The 17,694-nt window shown below is 48.2% G+C and overlaps 1 protein-coding gene across 1 annotated transcript in view; it reads left to right on the top strand.

Annotated features, from left to right (window-relative positions):
• The first annotated feature begins 2,088 nt into the window (after nucleotides 1-2,088).
• The window catches only part of Ccdc92b (coiled-coil domain containing 92B), a 22,778-nt gene continuing 7,172 nt past the window's right edge, over nucleotides 2,089-17,694 (top strand). Inside the window, exons 1-4 of the mRNA XM_029561466.1 lie at nucleotides 2,089-2,169; nucleotides 11,935-11,969; nucleotides 12,587-12,742; nucleotides 17,574-17,621. Coding sequence (XP_029417326.1) covers nucleotides 12,613-12,742; nucleotides 17,574-17,621 — 178 coding nt within the window. The 5' untranslated portion in view covers nucleotides 2,089-2,169; nucleotides 11,935-11,969; nucleotides 12,587-12,612. The remainder of the gene's footprint in view (nucleotides 2,170-11,934; nucleotides 11,970-12,586; nucleotides 12,743-17,573; nucleotides 17,622-17,694) is intronic.

The raw sequence follows: 17,694 nt of genomic DNA, 5'->3' as shown, positions 1-17,694 counted from the left end.
GTTACCTTATAGAGGACCTGGGTTTGGTTCCTTAGCACCTACATGACGGCAAACAACTGTCTATAACTACAATTCCAGTTCCAGAGGATCTGATGACCTCTTCTGGCTTCTTGGACACCACATAGAGTACATATATACATGCAGGAAAAACATTCATATACATAAAGTAAGAATTAATTTGAAAAAAGGTCTGGAGAGATGGCTCAATGGTTACCCAGGTTCAAATCCCAGCACCCACATGGCAGCTAAGAGCTGTCTGTAACTCCAGTTCCAGGGGATCCAACATCCTCTTCTGACCTCATGGGCATTGCACGACACAGGTGCACTTACTTACATGCAGGCATAACACTCATACACATAAAATAAAAGTAATAAATAAAATAGTTTTTAAATTAATTTTAAAAAATAAGAGAAGGGGCCAGGTATGGTGACTCACTCCTTTAATCCCAACACTCAAAGATAGGCAATCCCTGTGAGATCAAGGCCAGCCTGGTCTACATAGCAAGTTCCAGGCCATCTGGGGGTACAGGGAGACCCTGTCTTAAAAAGAAGGAGGTGGAGGAGGAGGAGGAGGAGGAGGGAGGCGCTAAGAAAGGCTGAGTCGCCCAGTTAATGACAGAGCTAGTGTCAGGGTTTCAGACTCCTTCATACCATGTATTCTTTGGGGAGATGCACATGCCATGGCATGCATGCATGCATGTGGAGATCAGAGGATAACTTGTCTATTCTATCCTTCTACCATATGAGTCCTGAGGATTGAACTTAGATTGCCAGGTTTGGTAGCAAGTGAGTCAAACTCACTGGTCACATACCATGTCTTTTGGAGCACAAAACATATATTTCATTATTCTGACTGATAGTGTATAACATTGAGGACAGATAGGTGGTTCATCAGAACCTATATTCTTGCTGGGGACACCCACAGCCCAATAATACTGTCTGGGGTTAAAGGCGTGTGCCACCACACCTGCCAAGACTTTATTTTTAACAAAAATAAAGGACTTCTGGAAATTTGACCCAGGAAGAAAGGTCATTGAGCATTTGACTGGCAATGGAGCGGGATCCAGACCAGTCCTTTGGTCTGAGTCCCTGAAGCCTCCTTCCTTCAGTGTGATGAGGCAGGAGTAGAACTATAGGGAGCTCTGAGCTGCCTGCCACTCATTCAGTTGCCATCATGTGCACGAATGCCTAATGAGCACTCCTGTAGTAAGCAGTTTAAAGTTATTAATTCTCTTTATTCTCTCTACAACCCAAAGATCTTATGAGCTATATACACCATCATCGGTCTAGAGGAGGGGAAAGATACTGGTGGAACCAGGAGCCAAGCAGAGCACTCTAGAAACCTATTTCCAGCAAAAACGGCTCAACACCAGTGCCTTGCTCTTGTGAGAGACTTCAGAGTTTAAAGATCTTCCTTGGGTTCTTGGGCCTCTCACGTACAGGGAAATAAGGTATTTATCCACTGGAACCAAGGGAAATGAGGGTGACCCACCCAAGGTCACACAACTAGTGAGAGGTCTGGCGCAGCTTGGCTGCCGCCTAGACCAAGAACAGATTTGCAGACCTGCGTGCATCTTGCCCCTGCCTCAGTCCTTCCCCAAGGCGGCACCACTGGCCCTAGCGGCGCCCAGGGCGGCAGAACCCAGAGCAGATCTCGGCCTGCGGGCCTGGGCGCTGTCCGCGGTGCTGACCCGCCGCCGCGCCCTATCTCCGCAAGTCCTTGTCCTGGGTTCCCTCTGCAGCTCCCAGCTAAAGCCAGCTCGGTGGATTCGGCTGCCTGCCGGGGTCCTGAAGCCCGCCTCACGGGGCTCCCCCAGATCCGGGGGTTCCCCCTCCCCCGCCCGCGCCGCCAGCCTCCCCTCCCCCAGCCCCGCCCACGGCCCCTCCCTTCCCCCTTATCTCTCCCGCCCCCCCACCCCCCTCCAGCTCGTTCGCCAGTTCCGGTCACGTTGCTGGGTGTTTACGCCGGGAGCCCGCCCCGGACCCCCGCCTCGGCCCGCGGAGACCCTCGGAGCCCGGCCCCAGCGCCCCTCATCCTCGCAGCAGCTGATGGCGCCGCAGCCCGGTCGGGTGCTGCGGAACCCCGGGCGCAGCTAGCGGGGAAAAAGCGCTGCCCGCGACCCAGCGCGGCCCGGCCCGGCCCGGCCCACAGCTCCCTCAGTCCCGCAGGTGAGGAGGCCGGGCAGTGGGCGTCGAGGGTGGGCGCAGGCCGGGCGGCTCGGATGGGGAAGAGCGCGGCGGAGCTCGGGCTCCCGGGGAGGGCTTGCGCGCAGCTGGACACCGCAGCGCGCGGGAGGCGGCAGGACCGCAGGCGGCCGGCAGAAGTTGTCCTCCACAGCGAGACCCCGGCCCTTCCCAGAGCGGCCCACGCCACATCCTGCAGCCTCCCAGCACAAACGCCTTTCTTTCTGCCTGCGCTTCCTGTCCTGGCTGGTACCTCTCTTCCCTGTTCTCCTTGGTCTCCATGTCCCCCGCGCCCCAGCCTGGTCTGGGAGTCAAATTCGAGGTATCAACAGCAGAACACCAAGATTAAAAGGGATGACGGGGGTATCCAGCTTCCCTCTACACCCCACTCCCACGTGCCAGAATCCTCAGCGTGCTCAGGTTGGGCTTGCAGGATCTTCAGTGGAGCAGGGAGCCAGAGTTGAGGGGTGTTGGGGAGGAGGGACTCTGGACTGAGGAAGATCGCAGGTCCTTGGAGAATGAGGCTACTGCACTAGCCCCGCCTTGCAGACAGAGTCTCAGACATTTATCAAAGGCCAAATCTTGGTTCCAGACTCTTCATAAGGAGAGCCAAGGACTTAGGGTAGCAGGGTAATTATTTTTTAATTTGTGTACTCCCTTGTCCTGGTGACTCCCAGAAAGACTCAACTCTAATTCTCTGGGCTTCTCTCCTCGATTTGCTGTATGATTGCTTCTTGCAAGGGATTCCCAGAGTCAGAATTCTGCCTGCAAAAAACTTATTACCGAACACAAGAAGAGGTCAGATTTCAGGAGACAGAAACAGGGTTGGGTGTAGAGTGAGAGGATGCCCATAGTTACAGGAAGAGTTCATCTGGAGAGAAGAGATAGAACCCAAAAGAGTAGTTTAGCCTGCAAATGTGAAGTGTGATTGCATTGTTAGAGGCCCTAAATTCCAGAGGGAGCTCCTGGTAGCAGGTCTCCTAGGTACCAGGCACTGTAGTTTTGTATATTGAACAAAAGCCTTTGCTTCTCTGAAACTGTTTCTTCATCTCTGGAGGGAATAGACTAACAGGATCTTCAGGGTAGGGTTGTTGTTAAGCTAAATAAGTTAACATGTGTAAAATGCTGAGAACAGTGCTGAGACTTAGTATTTGTTAGCATTATTGCCTGTGCTTTGGGGCCTCCATCTAGAAAGGATTCCGAGATCTGCTCTCCTCTCACCCCAGGCCTCTGAGTCAGATGATGAAGAGAAATAATGACAAAGAAAAATAAAGAACATATCGATTCATTTATTTACTCATTTATGACCTTGCCTTTCCTACTCACATACCTGTCCTGACTATAAGAACAACAAAACGTAAGTTTAATGTTTGCCTTATGAGAAGGTGTACATCCTTAAGAACTTTAATAAAGTGTAGGTATCAAGTGTTCAGAATGGTATAGAGATGTTTGCTGACCTGTAAACATTTTCAGTACCGAAGAGAAAAGAAGCACTAGGAAAGAAATAGAAACTGGGACAAGACAGTCAGTCAAGGCTTGAGACATGGCACAATGAAAACTCCATGTGAACTGAGAGCAAGAGGCCCCGGCGCTGGTCCTCTCCCAGCCTCCTGGCTGGCTTGAAGGAAAGATGGGACAAAAGAGTTCTGGGGAATGTAGAAGAGACTGAAGGACGGGGTGAAAGGGATTTAAACGTCTTAGAAAAGTGTTGAACTTCATCTAGGTGTGGTGGCACATGCTTGTAATCCCAGCATTAAGGAGGCTGATGGCAGGAGTATTACACATTGGGCAGTGGCAGAACACCTGCTTGTATATACAGTTCAATCCCCAACACTGCAAGAATAATAAAAATAAACAAATTAAACTGGGGATGGTGGTGCATACCTGTAATCCCAGCTCTTGGGATTTCTGGGGCAAGAGGATGAGTTGGAAGTCAACCTAGGCTACACAGTGAATTCTGGTCCATCCTGAATTACAGAGTGAAACTATTTCAATCAATAGCAACAATAATAATAGTGAATTAATTAAGAAAAATAATTTTCAAACTTTTAGGCACCAGAGAACTTTTCTCCAGTGAATTTTTATGTACAAGTTCATCATAAAAAAGATGGCGCAGCCAGGTGTGGTGGCGTACGCCTTTAATCCCAGCACTTGGGAGGCAGAGGCAGGAAGATCTCTGTGAGTTCAAGGCCAGCCTGGTCTACGTAGTAAGTTCCAGGACAGCTGGGGCTACAGGGAGACCCTGTCTCAAAAAGACCAAAAACAAAAGAAAGATGGCTCAGTGGATAAAATCGTTTGCGTACTTGACATCCAAGACTGACAGCCTGAGTTTGATCCCTGAATCCCACAATGGAAGGAAAGAACAAACTCCTAAAAGGTGTCCTCTGACCTCCCCTCATGTACTGTGGCATATATATGCCTGATCTCCCCATACACAATACCCACATTCTCTTTCAATAATAACAATAATAATAAGGGTTGGGGATTTAGCTCAGTGGTAGGTTAGAAAATTAACATGGGAAAGAAGCAGGAATACCAGAAGAAGGAGGGAAGCAGAAGCAAAGGAGAAGTGGTCAGGACAAGGACAGAGGTGAACGGTGTGAGACTCCACATCTAGGGCTGGCTGTAGGGAGAAGACAGAGCTGGCAGCTTTAAGCTCTCAGGTGCTTTAGGCTGCCAGCCTAGACCAGGTCTAGAGCACGAGCTTCTGTGCCCAGCAGTTCCAGGACCACATGTCTGTTGTGAAAACCAGCCGTTTTACTAGCTCAGGTCTTCTGATGTGCTTCTGACTCCTCGGCCACACAGAGAGCTCTTCCCTGTCCCTAATTTCCCCTTCCCCACTCCATCTCCTGCCCACTCCCAAACAAACCACACAATAGTGTCTAAGAATGTGTAGTTACCAAGATCGTTTGTGACCCAGATTTCTTCCCCAAGAAGAAACAGCAGCCTGCCTACTTGGAAGGCAGTGCCCGTCCAGGAAAGGACAGAAACAGCTGCTTGGCTCAGCCTCTTGTGGCCGGGGTCCAGGCTCCAGGACTGTGTGGGAAGGAATCCACTCTTCACAGTCATTTGCATTATAGTGAGTGGAAACAGACATTTTCTCTCCTACCACAGGTCCACATCCCTTCATTTTCCAGGTGTGCACACAGCACCCACACAGATATGAGACATCTGGGACTTGGGATGTTGCTCCATAATAAAGCGCTTGTCTAGCATTTGTGAGATCCTGGGTCCCATCCACAGCATCACGGATTCTCACACAGCCATGCACATGTGCATTCCTTGAGGTGCACATATACAGGTCCAGCACAGACATATAGTTACACACAGACATATAGCTTAGCTGGTTCTCCTTTCTCAGGTCTCAGAACATTAGGCAGTCTGCCTGACATCCATTTCTCCTTGCTTGAGGTCTCCTGGGCGTGTCAAAGCTAATAGGTGTCCATCTTGATCTTACCTTTTCTGTAAATCTGCCCTGCCTGCCATCAGTCTACTCACTCCCACAAATCCACTCACTTGTATATTCTGCAGATATTCACTGAGTGCCTCCTCTGCCACATACTGTGCTAGGCACTAGGGAACTGGGGAAAACAAAGAAGAAGTCCTCCGTCTTCTGTTGCTAACAATCTGGCAAGGGAAACAGACAGTAAATAAAAATCCAATACACCCATGTGCCAGTAAATGCATGGGAGAAAAATAGTGCAGAGTAAGGGAGTGGAGAGTGACACAAGTCTTTTTACTTTAGGGAATCAGAGAAAGGCTCTGAGGAGGTGACATCTGAATGGAACACTGAATGAAGGGAGGGAATGGGCCCTGAGGTGAGATTGGTAAAGATCATTCCTGGCAGACAGTTCATACAAAAGTTCCCAGGGGTGTGTACTTGGAGCTGAAAGGAAGCCAGAGTAAGGCCTGGGTGAACAATGGTCAACAGAAGATGAGAGCAAAGACAACCAGAGGCAGATTGTATAGGCTTGGTTAGGACTTTGTTTGGGTGAGGGTTTGGGCCCACACATAATCTCAGCACTGCAGAGGTGGAAGCAGGAGAAGCACAAGCTTGAGGCCAGTTTGAGCTACACAGCAAGACTGTGGCTCAAAGAACAACAAAAGTGAAGAAAAGTGAAAAATGAAAATAAAAAATGAATAAGCTATCGAGGAGGGTCACTAGATAAGACACTTGCTGTGAAGCCTGATGACCTGAGGCCAATCCTGAGGATCCACAAGCTAGAACAGGAGATCCAACCCCTGCAAATTGTCTTCTAACCTCCACACATACACACAAATAAAGAAATGTAATTTTTTTTGGTCTTTTTGAGACAGGGTCTCCCTGTAGCCCCAGTTGGCTTAGAACTCACTATGTAGACCAGGCTGCCTTCAGTCTCACAGAGATACACCTACCTCTGCCTCCCCCCTGCTGGGATTAAAGGTGTGCACCACAACGTCTGGCAGAAACGTAACTTTTTTAATGTGGGGCTGGAGAGATTGTTAAGAGTGCTTACTGCTCTCACAGAGAACCTGAGTTCAGTTCCCACTCCCTATAAGTGGCAGCTCACGACTGCTTATAACTCAAGCTCCAAGGGATCGGGCTCCTGCATGGAAAATAAGAGAGCAGAAGGTGGAAGCCAGAAGCCAGGCTTGAGGACACTGCAGTGGTCCCAGAAGGACATTGGCAGCTTGGCCTGGGGTGATAGTGACAAGTGACGGATTAGGGATAGTTTTCCTATGTAGCCCAGGCTGGCCTCTAACTCAGAATGTTCCTATCCCAGCCTCCCAAATGCTGTGATTACAGCTATGTACCACCACTCTCCGCCATAGTGATCTTTTAAAGCAGCAAGGACTTGGGAGATAGCTCAGTCTGAGGACTTAAGTTTAATTCCCCCTAACTCACAAAGAAAAGCCACATGTGGTGGCACATGCTTGTATCCCAGTGCTGAGGAGGTAGAGACAGACAGATTTCCAGGGGCAAAATGGTCAGCCTAGCCTAACTGGTGAACCCCAGGCCAGTGAGAGACCCTTTCTAAAAAAAACAACAGAATGGTGCCTGAAGGACAATACTTAAGTTGACTTCTGGCCTCCACATGCATGTATGCAGGCATACATATGTACCCACACACATGCACCTGTACACACATGAACATACAGACACAAAACTGCAAATCATAGGGACTGAGGATGTAGCTCTATTGGTAGAGCACTTGCCTGGCATGTATGAAACTTGAGATTTGAGCTGCAGCACTGCTTAAAGAAGGGGGGCTGGAGAGATGGCTCAGCAGTTAAGAGCACTCTTGCAGAGGACCTGAGTTTGGTCACAGGGGCTCATGCCTGTAGTCCTAGCACTCAGGAGGCTGAGGCAGAAAGATTACTGTGAGTTCAAGGCTTCCTGAGCTATATAGCAAGACCTCAAAACCAATAATAACAATCATAATAATCTTAAAAATTAAATAAAAACAGTTTTTTAAAAGGCTGACAAGATAGTTCCACTGGTTAGGGCATTTGCTACCAAGCCTGCTGGCCTGAGTTTCATCCCTGAAACACACAATACCAGAGAACTGACTCCCACAGATGTTTCTGACCACATGTGTACAGTGGTGTGTGTGCATGCACACACATAAAACAATAAATAAATGCAAAAAAAAAATTTTCAAAGAAAAAATAAGAACTGGAAAGATGGCTGAGTGGTTAAGAACGTGTACTGCTCTTCCAGAGGACCCAAGTTCTGTTCCCAGCAACCACGTCTGACAGCTCATAACTACCTGTAACTCCAGTTCAAGTGGAATCCAATACCTTTGACCTCCAAGGATACCACACTCAGACACACACATACACATAGTTAAAAAGTAATAATAACAATAATAAATAAGCCAAGTGTGGTCATATATGCCTTTAATTGCAGCACTCAAGAGGCAGAGACAGGCAAATCTCTGAGTTTAAGGCTAGCCTGGTCTATATAGTGAGACCCTGTCTCAAAAATATAAATAAATAGAGCCAGGTGTGGTGGCGCACACCTTTAATCCCAGCCCTCAGGAGGCAGAGGTAGGTGGATCTCTGTGAGTTCAAGGCCAGCCTAGTCTACGTAGTGAGTTCTAGGCCAGCTGGGGCTATGGGGAGACCCTGTCTCACGAAGACCCCCCAAAATTTATATACATATATAAAATCACTATTTCTAAAAAGCAGGAGTTTAATACATATATATATTGGGGGGGATCTTTTTGAAACAGGGTCTCCCTGTAGCCCCAGCTGTCCTGGAACTCACTGTGTAGACCAGGCTGGCCTTGAACTCACAGAGATCCACCTGCCTTTGCCTCCCGAGTGCTGGAATTAAAGGCATGTACCACCACGTCTGGCCTTGAGTTTACTATATTTTAACTGGGTTTTCCATTCAGAATTCATTTGAATGGCTCCCCTGCTAGGTCAGGCTCACTCTGAATAATCATTTTAACTAATTCAAAGTCAGTTGAATGGAGACTGTAGCTACATCTACAAAACTCTTTCACCTTGTTTTTTTGTTGTTGTTATTGTTTTTAATATTTTATTTATTATTTTTATGTTATGTGTATGAGTGTATTGCCTGCATTATGTGAGTGCACCCATGTCGTGGAATGCCTCAGAGGTCAAAAGAGGGCTTGGGATTCCCCTGGAACTGGAGTTAAGGACAGTTCGTAGCTGCCATGTGGGTGCTGGGAATCGAGGGTCCTCTGCAAGAGCAGTCAGTGCTCTTAACCGCTGAGCCATCTCTCCAGCCCCTGTTTCTTTGGTTTTTGAGATGGAGTCTCCTTATGTGCCTAGGTTCATCTAGAACTCACAGACTCAAATGGTCCACTCTTCCCAATAGCTGTGCCCACAGGCAAATGCCACCTCACCTGGCACTCTTCACTTTTGTACATGAGCCCATCACTGACTAAAACCCTTCGCCTGTGTAGCCCACCCCCACTCAAGAGAGTGGACTAACACAGGCATGGATGACAGAGGCTGGGAAACTTAGAGACACCTCATTATTCTGTTTGTCATAAGTGCTCAGCCTAAAAATCACTGACAAACTTTCCTTGATTCTAAGCCCAAAATGGGTCTCGTGGGCCAGGGATGAAGCTCAGTGGTAGATGGCGCCTGCCTAGCATGCACAAGGCCCTGAGTTTCATCCCCAGTGCTTACGGCTACTTTATCCTGTAGGTGCCTCTCCTGGGACTTTCCACAGATTGTACTTAACACAGGTGTTTGACACACTGATTGGTTCTCTTTTCTTCACCCTTTGAGTTCTTGAGAGCAGGGACTTTAGTGTGTTCATTACTGTGTCCTATGCCCAACCAAGTGCTTGGCAACATACCAGTGAATGAATGCATGAATGGATGAATGAATGAATGAATGAATGAATGAATAAAAATGTAGACTAAGTTAAGGCAACCTGCTCAAACAGTGGTGGGAAGAGAAGAAATAGTATACCATTAAGTTATAGCCTATATTGAGCACTTTTTTTCATTTTGGTTTGTTTGTTTTGAGACTGGGTCTCCTATAGCCCAAACTGGCCTTGAATTCACTGTGTCCTAGGATGACCTTGAACTTTCAGTCTTCCTACTTAGACACAAGTGCTGGGATTGTTGTTATGCACCACCACAACTACCTAGCACTTCATATTTTTAAAAGTATTTTATTATTTTTATTTTATGTGTATGAGTGTATTATTTATATTTTATATGTGCACATGTGTCTTGAAATACCTGCAGAGGTCAGAAGAATGTGTCAGATCCCCTGGAACTGGAGTTACACACGGTATGAGTGCTGGGAATCAAACCCAGGTCCTCTATAAAAGCAGTCAGTGCTCTTAACCACTGAGCCATCTCTCCAGCCCCACACTTCACATTTTTAAATCTCATTTAATCCTCAACAGCTATCCTAGGACTGCGTGTGTGTGTGTGTGAGTGTGTGTGTCTTTTTTTGAGACAGGGTCTCCCTGTAGCCCCAGCTGTCCTGAAACTTGCTATGTAGATCAGGCTGGCCTTGAACTCACAGAGATCCACCTCCCTCTGCTTCCCGATTGCTGGGACTAGAGGTACCACTACACACAGCCATGGAGTGATAATATTTTTATCTCCATTTTACAGAGGGAAAAAAATGTCTCACAGAGGTTAACTTTCTTGACCAAAACCACACAGCTAGTAACCAAAAGAGCCAGGATTCAAACTCGGGGCTGTTCCTAGTACAGTTTTGGGTACTGTCTTTGGATTCAAGAGAGTAGGCCCAGACCTGTGGTCCCAGCTACTTGGGAGACTGAGGTGGGAAGATCACCTAAGCTTAAAGCTTGAAACCACCTAATGCAATATAACAAAATGCCATCTTGAAAAACAAAAACAAGTACATGGAACCCTGTCCCCAAAGCAAGAAAACAAATAAAAGGGGCTGACGAGATGACTCAGCAGCTAAGAGCACTGATTGTTTTTGCAGAGGACCCGGGTTCAATTCCCAGCACCCACATGGCAGCTAACAACCATCCATAACTCCAGTTCCAGGGGATCCGATGCCTTCTAACCTCTGAGGTGCACAACATAGATGCACTTACATATATGCAGGCAATACATTCATACAAATAAAACAAAAATAATAAAGTAACTTAAAAAAAAACCAAAGACTTGGCTGGAGAACTAGATGTACCCCCCATCTATGCTTCAGTCACTTCAGTTCCAGGGAGTGTGCACTACAGTCTGTGCTGTGCTGCCTGAGGAGTGGTTGGCAAAAGTGGGATCGTGTGGATAAAGTCTCTTGACCACACAGATGATCAGGAGTACCAGGGACAAGGGCCCAGACAGAGGAGCCAATGAAGAGAGGTTCTCAGGTAGACCTGCTTGATGCTACAAATGAAATCTCACATGGAAGTCAGTCCAAAAGGGACCATTTGCTGAACAGAGCTGTCCGTCTCTCTCACTGCCCCAGGAAGTCCCTGGGTAGGTGGATTCCTGTCCTTCAGAAGTTTAGGGAGAACCTGTACATGACTCATGGTAATTTCAGCAACTGAGAGACTGAAGCAGGAAGATTCCTGCTGAGAGTTTGTAGCCACTTGGGCTACATAGTGGGCTACATTGCAAGACCCTATTTCAAAACACAAGCAAACAAAAAGTTTAGGGAGAGGGGCTGGTCATATAGTAGAGTGCTTGTCTAGCATGTGCAGAGCTCTAGGTTAAACCCTAGCTCTGGAGGGGGAAAAACCCCAAGTCTTTAGGGAGAGCCATGTATAATAGCACATGCCTGTGGTAACTTGGAAGGCTGAAGCAGGAGGATCATTTGTGCCTAAGAGTTCAAGGCTAGGCTGGGCAACATAATGTAAGCCTATACCAGTCAATAAATGAATGACTGGATGGATGGATGGATGGATGGATGGATGGATGGATGGATGGATGGATGATTGATTGATAGATAGATAGATAGATAGATAGATAGATAGATAGATAGATAGATGATAAATAGATAGATGATAGATAAGGAGCTTAGAGTTCATTGGCAGAGAAGGTATGGGCTCTGAATCTCTCAGTCCTAAGAGACTGTTGCCTCCACCTCAGCTTTGCCAAACTGCTGATATCATGGAAGAGTCACAGGAAGGGAAGAAGGCAGAGCCAGAGACAGACAGACAGACAGAGAGGGAGGGAGGCAAGCCCTTGCATGAGTAGGATTCAGGTGCACACATCCCTGTCTCATCTCCGAGGCTTATGTTCCCACTGGGCTTCATGGTATTGGTCTTCTGATCACCCGCTCCCTTTCTTCTTTTAGAGAGGGTCTCCACCTCCTGCCTTCAGCCCACACAGGTAATGTTAATAAGAAGCTCCTGGACTTTCCCTCTCCTCTCTGAGCCAAGCACAGAGATGCACAAGACACTCCAAAGGTAGAGACAAGAATGTGGAGAGTTCAAGGACAGCCTGGACTACCTATCAAGACCCTGTCTCAAAAAACAAAAAGGGAAAAAAAAATCCATAACTTAGAGGAGCCCCAGTGCTGAGATCTATGTAGGTGTCAGAACTGGGACAGACTTCAGGATTCATCACCCCACAGCTCCCTCATTTTATCCATGGAAAGCTGAGCATTCAGGGAAAAGGCTGGCCCCAAGTGATACAGCTAATGAAGGCTAGACCCTAAGTCATCTGCCTGATTTTGCTGACTTTGCCTCTCCATTTGTCTTCTCGGGAGCAGAAGAGACAGGAGAGTGAAGCCAGGCTCCCTCTGGGCCTCTGCTTCTTAGTCTGGTAAATGAAATAATTAAACTTCCCTGCCGACATGCTTGCTCATGAAGCATGAGTGAGTCAGTAGAGGAGACTGATGGTGACACAGTCCTCTCCCTACAGGCAAGAGGACACCACAAGGGACCTGAGGGTGGGGCAGGGCAGATGGACTCTGAAGATGTGGGTTCACCTTGTCCTCCACCCAGGTGGGGCACCCCCGGCCTGGGTTGCCATGGATACCATGTCCCTGGAGCATCAGATTCAGAGTGTACAACGCCACATCAGCTTCCTGAAAAAGGAGCAGATGGCCCTGCTGCGAGACCTGCACCTGGAGATCCTGAGGCTGCAGAAACGCTGCTCAGGTGAGGCCAGCAAAGGCTGGGGGCTGGGGAAGGGGAGGGGTCACATCCCTATCAGCACTGCCTCTGATGGGGTACTCTGCATGAGGCCCTGTGAACCTCACACCAATCCTCTCAAGTCTCTTTCTGGATGAGAAAACTGAGGCTTGAGGAGGTAGAGTAAGAGCTAAGCTAGATCCAGTAGTGCACGCCTGTAATCCTAGTACTTGGGAAGTGGAAGAAAGAGGATCAGGAGTTCAAGACCAGTCTCAAATACATAGTGAGTTCCAGGCTAGCCTGTACTACATGACAGCCTGCCCCACCCTCAAAAACAAGTTTTAACTGAGGACTCTGCTGAAATAGTGGATCAGACTGCTCAGGAACCATTTCTTGTCCTTTTGAGTCACTGTTCTTTGAGCACCTCTCAGCCCAGATGGTGTCTCACCAAAAAGCCCAGATGGGGAGACACAGGAAACCAGTGGATAATAATAAGGTAGAGCAGAGGTCTGAAGGTGTGCAGTAATAGAGCATGTGCCTAGCATATGCACAGGGCCCTGGGTTCTATACCCAGCATTACACACATAAAAATAAACAGTAGAAATTAAAGAGGACCAACAGGAGTTCACAGTCAGGATCACATTGAGCTTGAGAGGGTGATAAAGAAGACAGAGACCCCTCCACCCAGAAGGGGACATGTCACCTCCAGGAGGTGCAGTAACATGAAGACCTACTGATAGAGAACAGGGGAAGGGAGTAAAGAAAACATTCCAGATTAAAAGGCTCAGCGTAGCAAGGGCAGAACACAGGAACCCCAAATGACCAGGAAAAGTTGTTTGCCTGGATAAAGCTCTGCTTAGAAGAGCCTGGTGAGAAATCCAGTTAGGTCCAGATCCTGGAGGACCCCGACAAACACAGAGACAGCTGACAGTTTGGCTTGTCCTCTTGGGCAGTAGACAATCACGGAAGGGCTTTGAGCAGCTGGATGCTACTTCATCCCCATTTCTGGTCTGGCCACTATGGGAAATGCTTTAGTTGTTTCTGTTGCTGTGATAAAACACCATGACCAAGGTGACTTTTAGGAGGAAGAGTTTATTGGGCTTACAGTTCCAGAGGGATAAAAGTCCAGAAGAAAGCTGAACACTCACATCTTAAAACAGGCACAGAGAGCAGAAACTTCAAATGGGACAAGGCTATGAACTCTCAAAGTTTGCCCCCAGTGACATACTTCCTCCAGCAAGGCCACACCTTCTGAAGGTTTCATGGCCTTCCCCAAACAGTACCACCAACTGACCAAGTGTTCACATACTTGGAGCCTGTGGGGAACACTTATTCAACCTGCCACAGGGAAGGTGAATGGTGGCCGAGGGAGGTTGGATACCGGTGGCAGAGCTCATGAAGAGGTCCAGGAGAGAGGTAAAGGGCTAGTGAAAAGCAGCTTGAAGGAAAAGGGCCTGACGACTGCTTGCATCTGTGGGCAGGGCAGAGGCAGACAAAGGATGAATGGAATTCCTGGCCTGGCTTCCACTCTTGAAGCTGCAGCCTCAACTGTCCAGGCCTTTTTCAGGGGTGACTGTTGCCCAAGTACTCATGTAGCTGAGTCGTGAAGTGCAGACTTTTTTAGCTTTATTTGTGTGTGTGTTTGTTGAAACAAGGTCTCATGTAGCCCAGGCTGGCCTCAAACTCCTTATGTATCCTAGGATGACCTTGAATTTCTACGATTTTTAACTTTTTTTTTGTCTTTTTTTCTTTTTTTGAGGCATGGTCTCCCTGAACTCGCTATGGAGACCAGGCTGGCCTCGAACTCACAGAGATCCCCCTGCCTCTGCCTGCCAAGTGCTGGGATCAAAGGTGAGCACCACCACGCCCAACTAAATTTTTTTAAAAAAAATTTATGTGTCTGAATATTTTGCCTGCATATATGTAAATATACTACATGTATGCCTAGCCCCTGGAGGCCAGAAGAGGGCTTCAGATTCCCTGGAACTGGAATTAAGGACAGGTGTTAGCCACCATGTGGGTACTAGGAACCAAATCCAGGTCATCTGGAAGAGCAGTAAGTGCTCCTAACCACTGTGCCATCTCTCTAGCCCCGAGCTTGAATTTCTAATCCTTCTGCCTCCATCTCCCAAATACTAGGATTACAAGCATGCACCATCATGCCCAGTTTATGTGGTGTTGGGGATCAGGGCTTCAGGCATGCTAGGCAAACACTCTACAACTAAGCTACATCCCCTGCCTACTTTTAATTTTTTTGAGATAGGTTCTCACACTGTAGTGTAGGCTGGCCTCAAAATCACAGCAATCCTCCTGTCTCAGCCTCCCAGGTGCTTGGATTACAGGTATGAGCCATCATACTCAGCTCTTCTGTAAAACCAATAGCTCATGGGATGTCTCAGTTGGGAGGGTCCACTTTCTTTATTGTGCAAGTGATAAACTGAGGCCGGGGGGGAGAGAGAGAGAGAGAGTCACACAGTGTATGTTAGTGGCATAGCCAGGATTAGAACCAGCAGTTCTGTAGCTTTCTAGACGTTCTCTACCTCCCCATTGCCCAGAGGAAGAAACTAAGGCCTAGCAGGCCTGAGTTACCCACCCGTTTCTCACACTGAGACACAGGATGTGAGCAGACCTGACTCAGCCACCTCAGCCTCCTCTTATTCTACACACAGACCCAGCCACCGTAGTCCACCCCAGGCTCCTGGCCATCTCCACAAAGACCAAGGGCCACAGGCCAGCCTGGGGACAGGGATGGCTCTGGAAAGACTTCACACCACTTTTTAGTTGTTCATCCTGTCATCTACCAGAGGAAAATAAGAATTCTAAAGTCTCACAACGGGGCCCCTCCAGTCTTCTTGCTTTTCCCTACCTCTGAGGACGTGGGTCCCTCCACTCCAGACACACGGTAGATCCCATGACAACATGACAGGCAGGATCAGAGGGACTCCTGCCTTTTCCCCCTCTCAGGTGAGCCTGGGCCTGCAGACTCTTGGTTATTGATGGAGATAAAAATAACTCTGAGCTGGTCTGGAACTGCCACTCTGTAGGCTGAAATGACTGGATCAGGGAGGCACAGAGAAGGCAGAACAACCAAGGGGAAAATAGAGGAAGGATATTGAAGAGGGATCCAGGCAATAAGGCTGCCTGGAAAGCCAGCTGAGGACTCAGAACAAGGGCCTTGGAGTTGGGAGTATGTTCTGGGCTGGTGGAGAGCCTGGAAAATGGTGAGGCTCTGTGCTTTCATTGATGACCTATCCCTAGGCTAAACTCTATTTTTTTTTTTTTCTCATTGCATCCTGGCATCAGACCCTTGTAAGAAAGGTTCTCTTTTTTGTCCCCATTTTCCGAATGAGAAAACTGATGAGAAAACGGCTAGGAGAAGGACCATTACTGGCCCAAGTTCTCATAGTGTATCTGATCACAGCATGCTTATATAACCCATGAGGACCCTGAGCAGATGATGGATAGAGATTTTGCTATAATACATAGGGGAGTGGAGCCCAGCTGAGATTGTGTGCTAACTCTAAGTCCTATGGTTAATAGTTGAAAGAACCCAACCCTTAGAGAGTTAGTGGCAGAGCCAATGTCCCTTGGGCTACTTCATAGGTCCTGGAGGAGGGGAGACATTGGTCCCCAAAAGCCCCAGAGGTGGCAGCATCAGAGGCCTCCCAGTGCCCCCTGGAAAGTTCAGGCTTCGGTCATAGTCAGGGCCCTGGCATTCTGGGCTCTGCCTCTCAGCAACACTTGGCTTCCTTGGAGAAGGCATTTCTAGCAGTCCATCATGAGGGGAGAGGAGGACCAGGATGGGCCATAGGCCTGTCTGTGTAGGTGCTACTGGGAAATGGTCTCAGAGGTGTGCCACTTTCTTCCTTTGGGTTTGAAACCTCACCCTGAGGTGCACACAGGTGATATGGAGTAGGCCACTATGACTTCCAGTTCCCCTCTCCCATTTTCCCAGCACCCCCATCCTGTCAGAATTGGAACCCAGAACCTTTTGGCATGCTAAGCATTTGCTGTAACACTGAGCTACAGTACTACCCTCAGACCCTGCAGTTGTTGAGCCCTGTTGGAGTTGGGGATGGGAGGTGGGGCTGGAGAAATGATCAAACACCTGCATGAGAAGTAGAGCATTTGGGGCAGCAATGAATGGTCAGTAGGAGGGAGAAAAAGCCAGAATAAAGCAGCTCAGGAAGAACCTATTCCTGGACCTGTGCGGGGGGTGGGGGGGTGACATTCCTTAGCTTGGGTGCCCCTTCCTTTCAACACCAAGCCAAAACCTGCTGCAACTTCCATCACTAGATGGCGCTGTCCTTCTTAAACAACCCTCTCCCTGCCTGGTGGACCATATGGTGAAACTTGTCTTGGGAAACAGTGCGTATCTCCAGACAGCAGTGCAGGCACAACAGTACTGCCACAAAGTTAGTGATGCACAAGAGTTCAGAGGCAAACAGCTTCTACCCATTTCCAGCGCCCCCAGACAGCTCTGGGCGCTGCAGCATCCATTGACTGAGCTCTTAGGAATCAAGGCCTCATGCAACAAGAGCCCTCCAGAACCATCCTCCCAGGTGGCATATCACCCCTAGGAACAAGCCAGGCTCCTCTGTCCACAGAGGCAGACCCTGTCCCCAAACCCAGGCACAAAACTTTCCCCAGAAAGATCTCTGAGTTTAAAATTACCAGTCCCAGGCTGTGCCCTCAGCATAGCTCTTCCCTTTGATGGGTTGTATAAAATAGCTGTAGGAGGTGGTATAGATGGTGTCTGAGGATCTGTCATTGCCACTTGCTTATCTGTTATTTCCTGGTACACCCACACAGCCATTTGTGTGTGCACATACACAAATCCCTTTGTTCTCTTCCCTAGAACTGACCCATGACCTGGAGATGAGAGAGGTCCAATCTCACCAGCAAGGTAAGAGAAGGCTCTGAGCTCTGGTGGGGAAATAAATACATAAGGCCCAGCAGGTTAAGTTTCCCCAACCCTT

Source organism: Nannospalax galili, unplaced genomic scaffold, assembly GCF_000622305.1.
Source record: "Nannospalax galili isolate Female #2095 unplaced genomic scaffold, S.galili_v1.0 scaffold212, whole genome shotgun sequence".
NCBI lineage: Eukaryota > Metazoa > Chordata > Mammalia > Rodentia > Spalacidae > Nannospalax > Nannospalax galili.
Note: the sequence above shows the minus strand (reverse complement) of the source record. Positions and strands in the feature narration are given on the sequence as shown.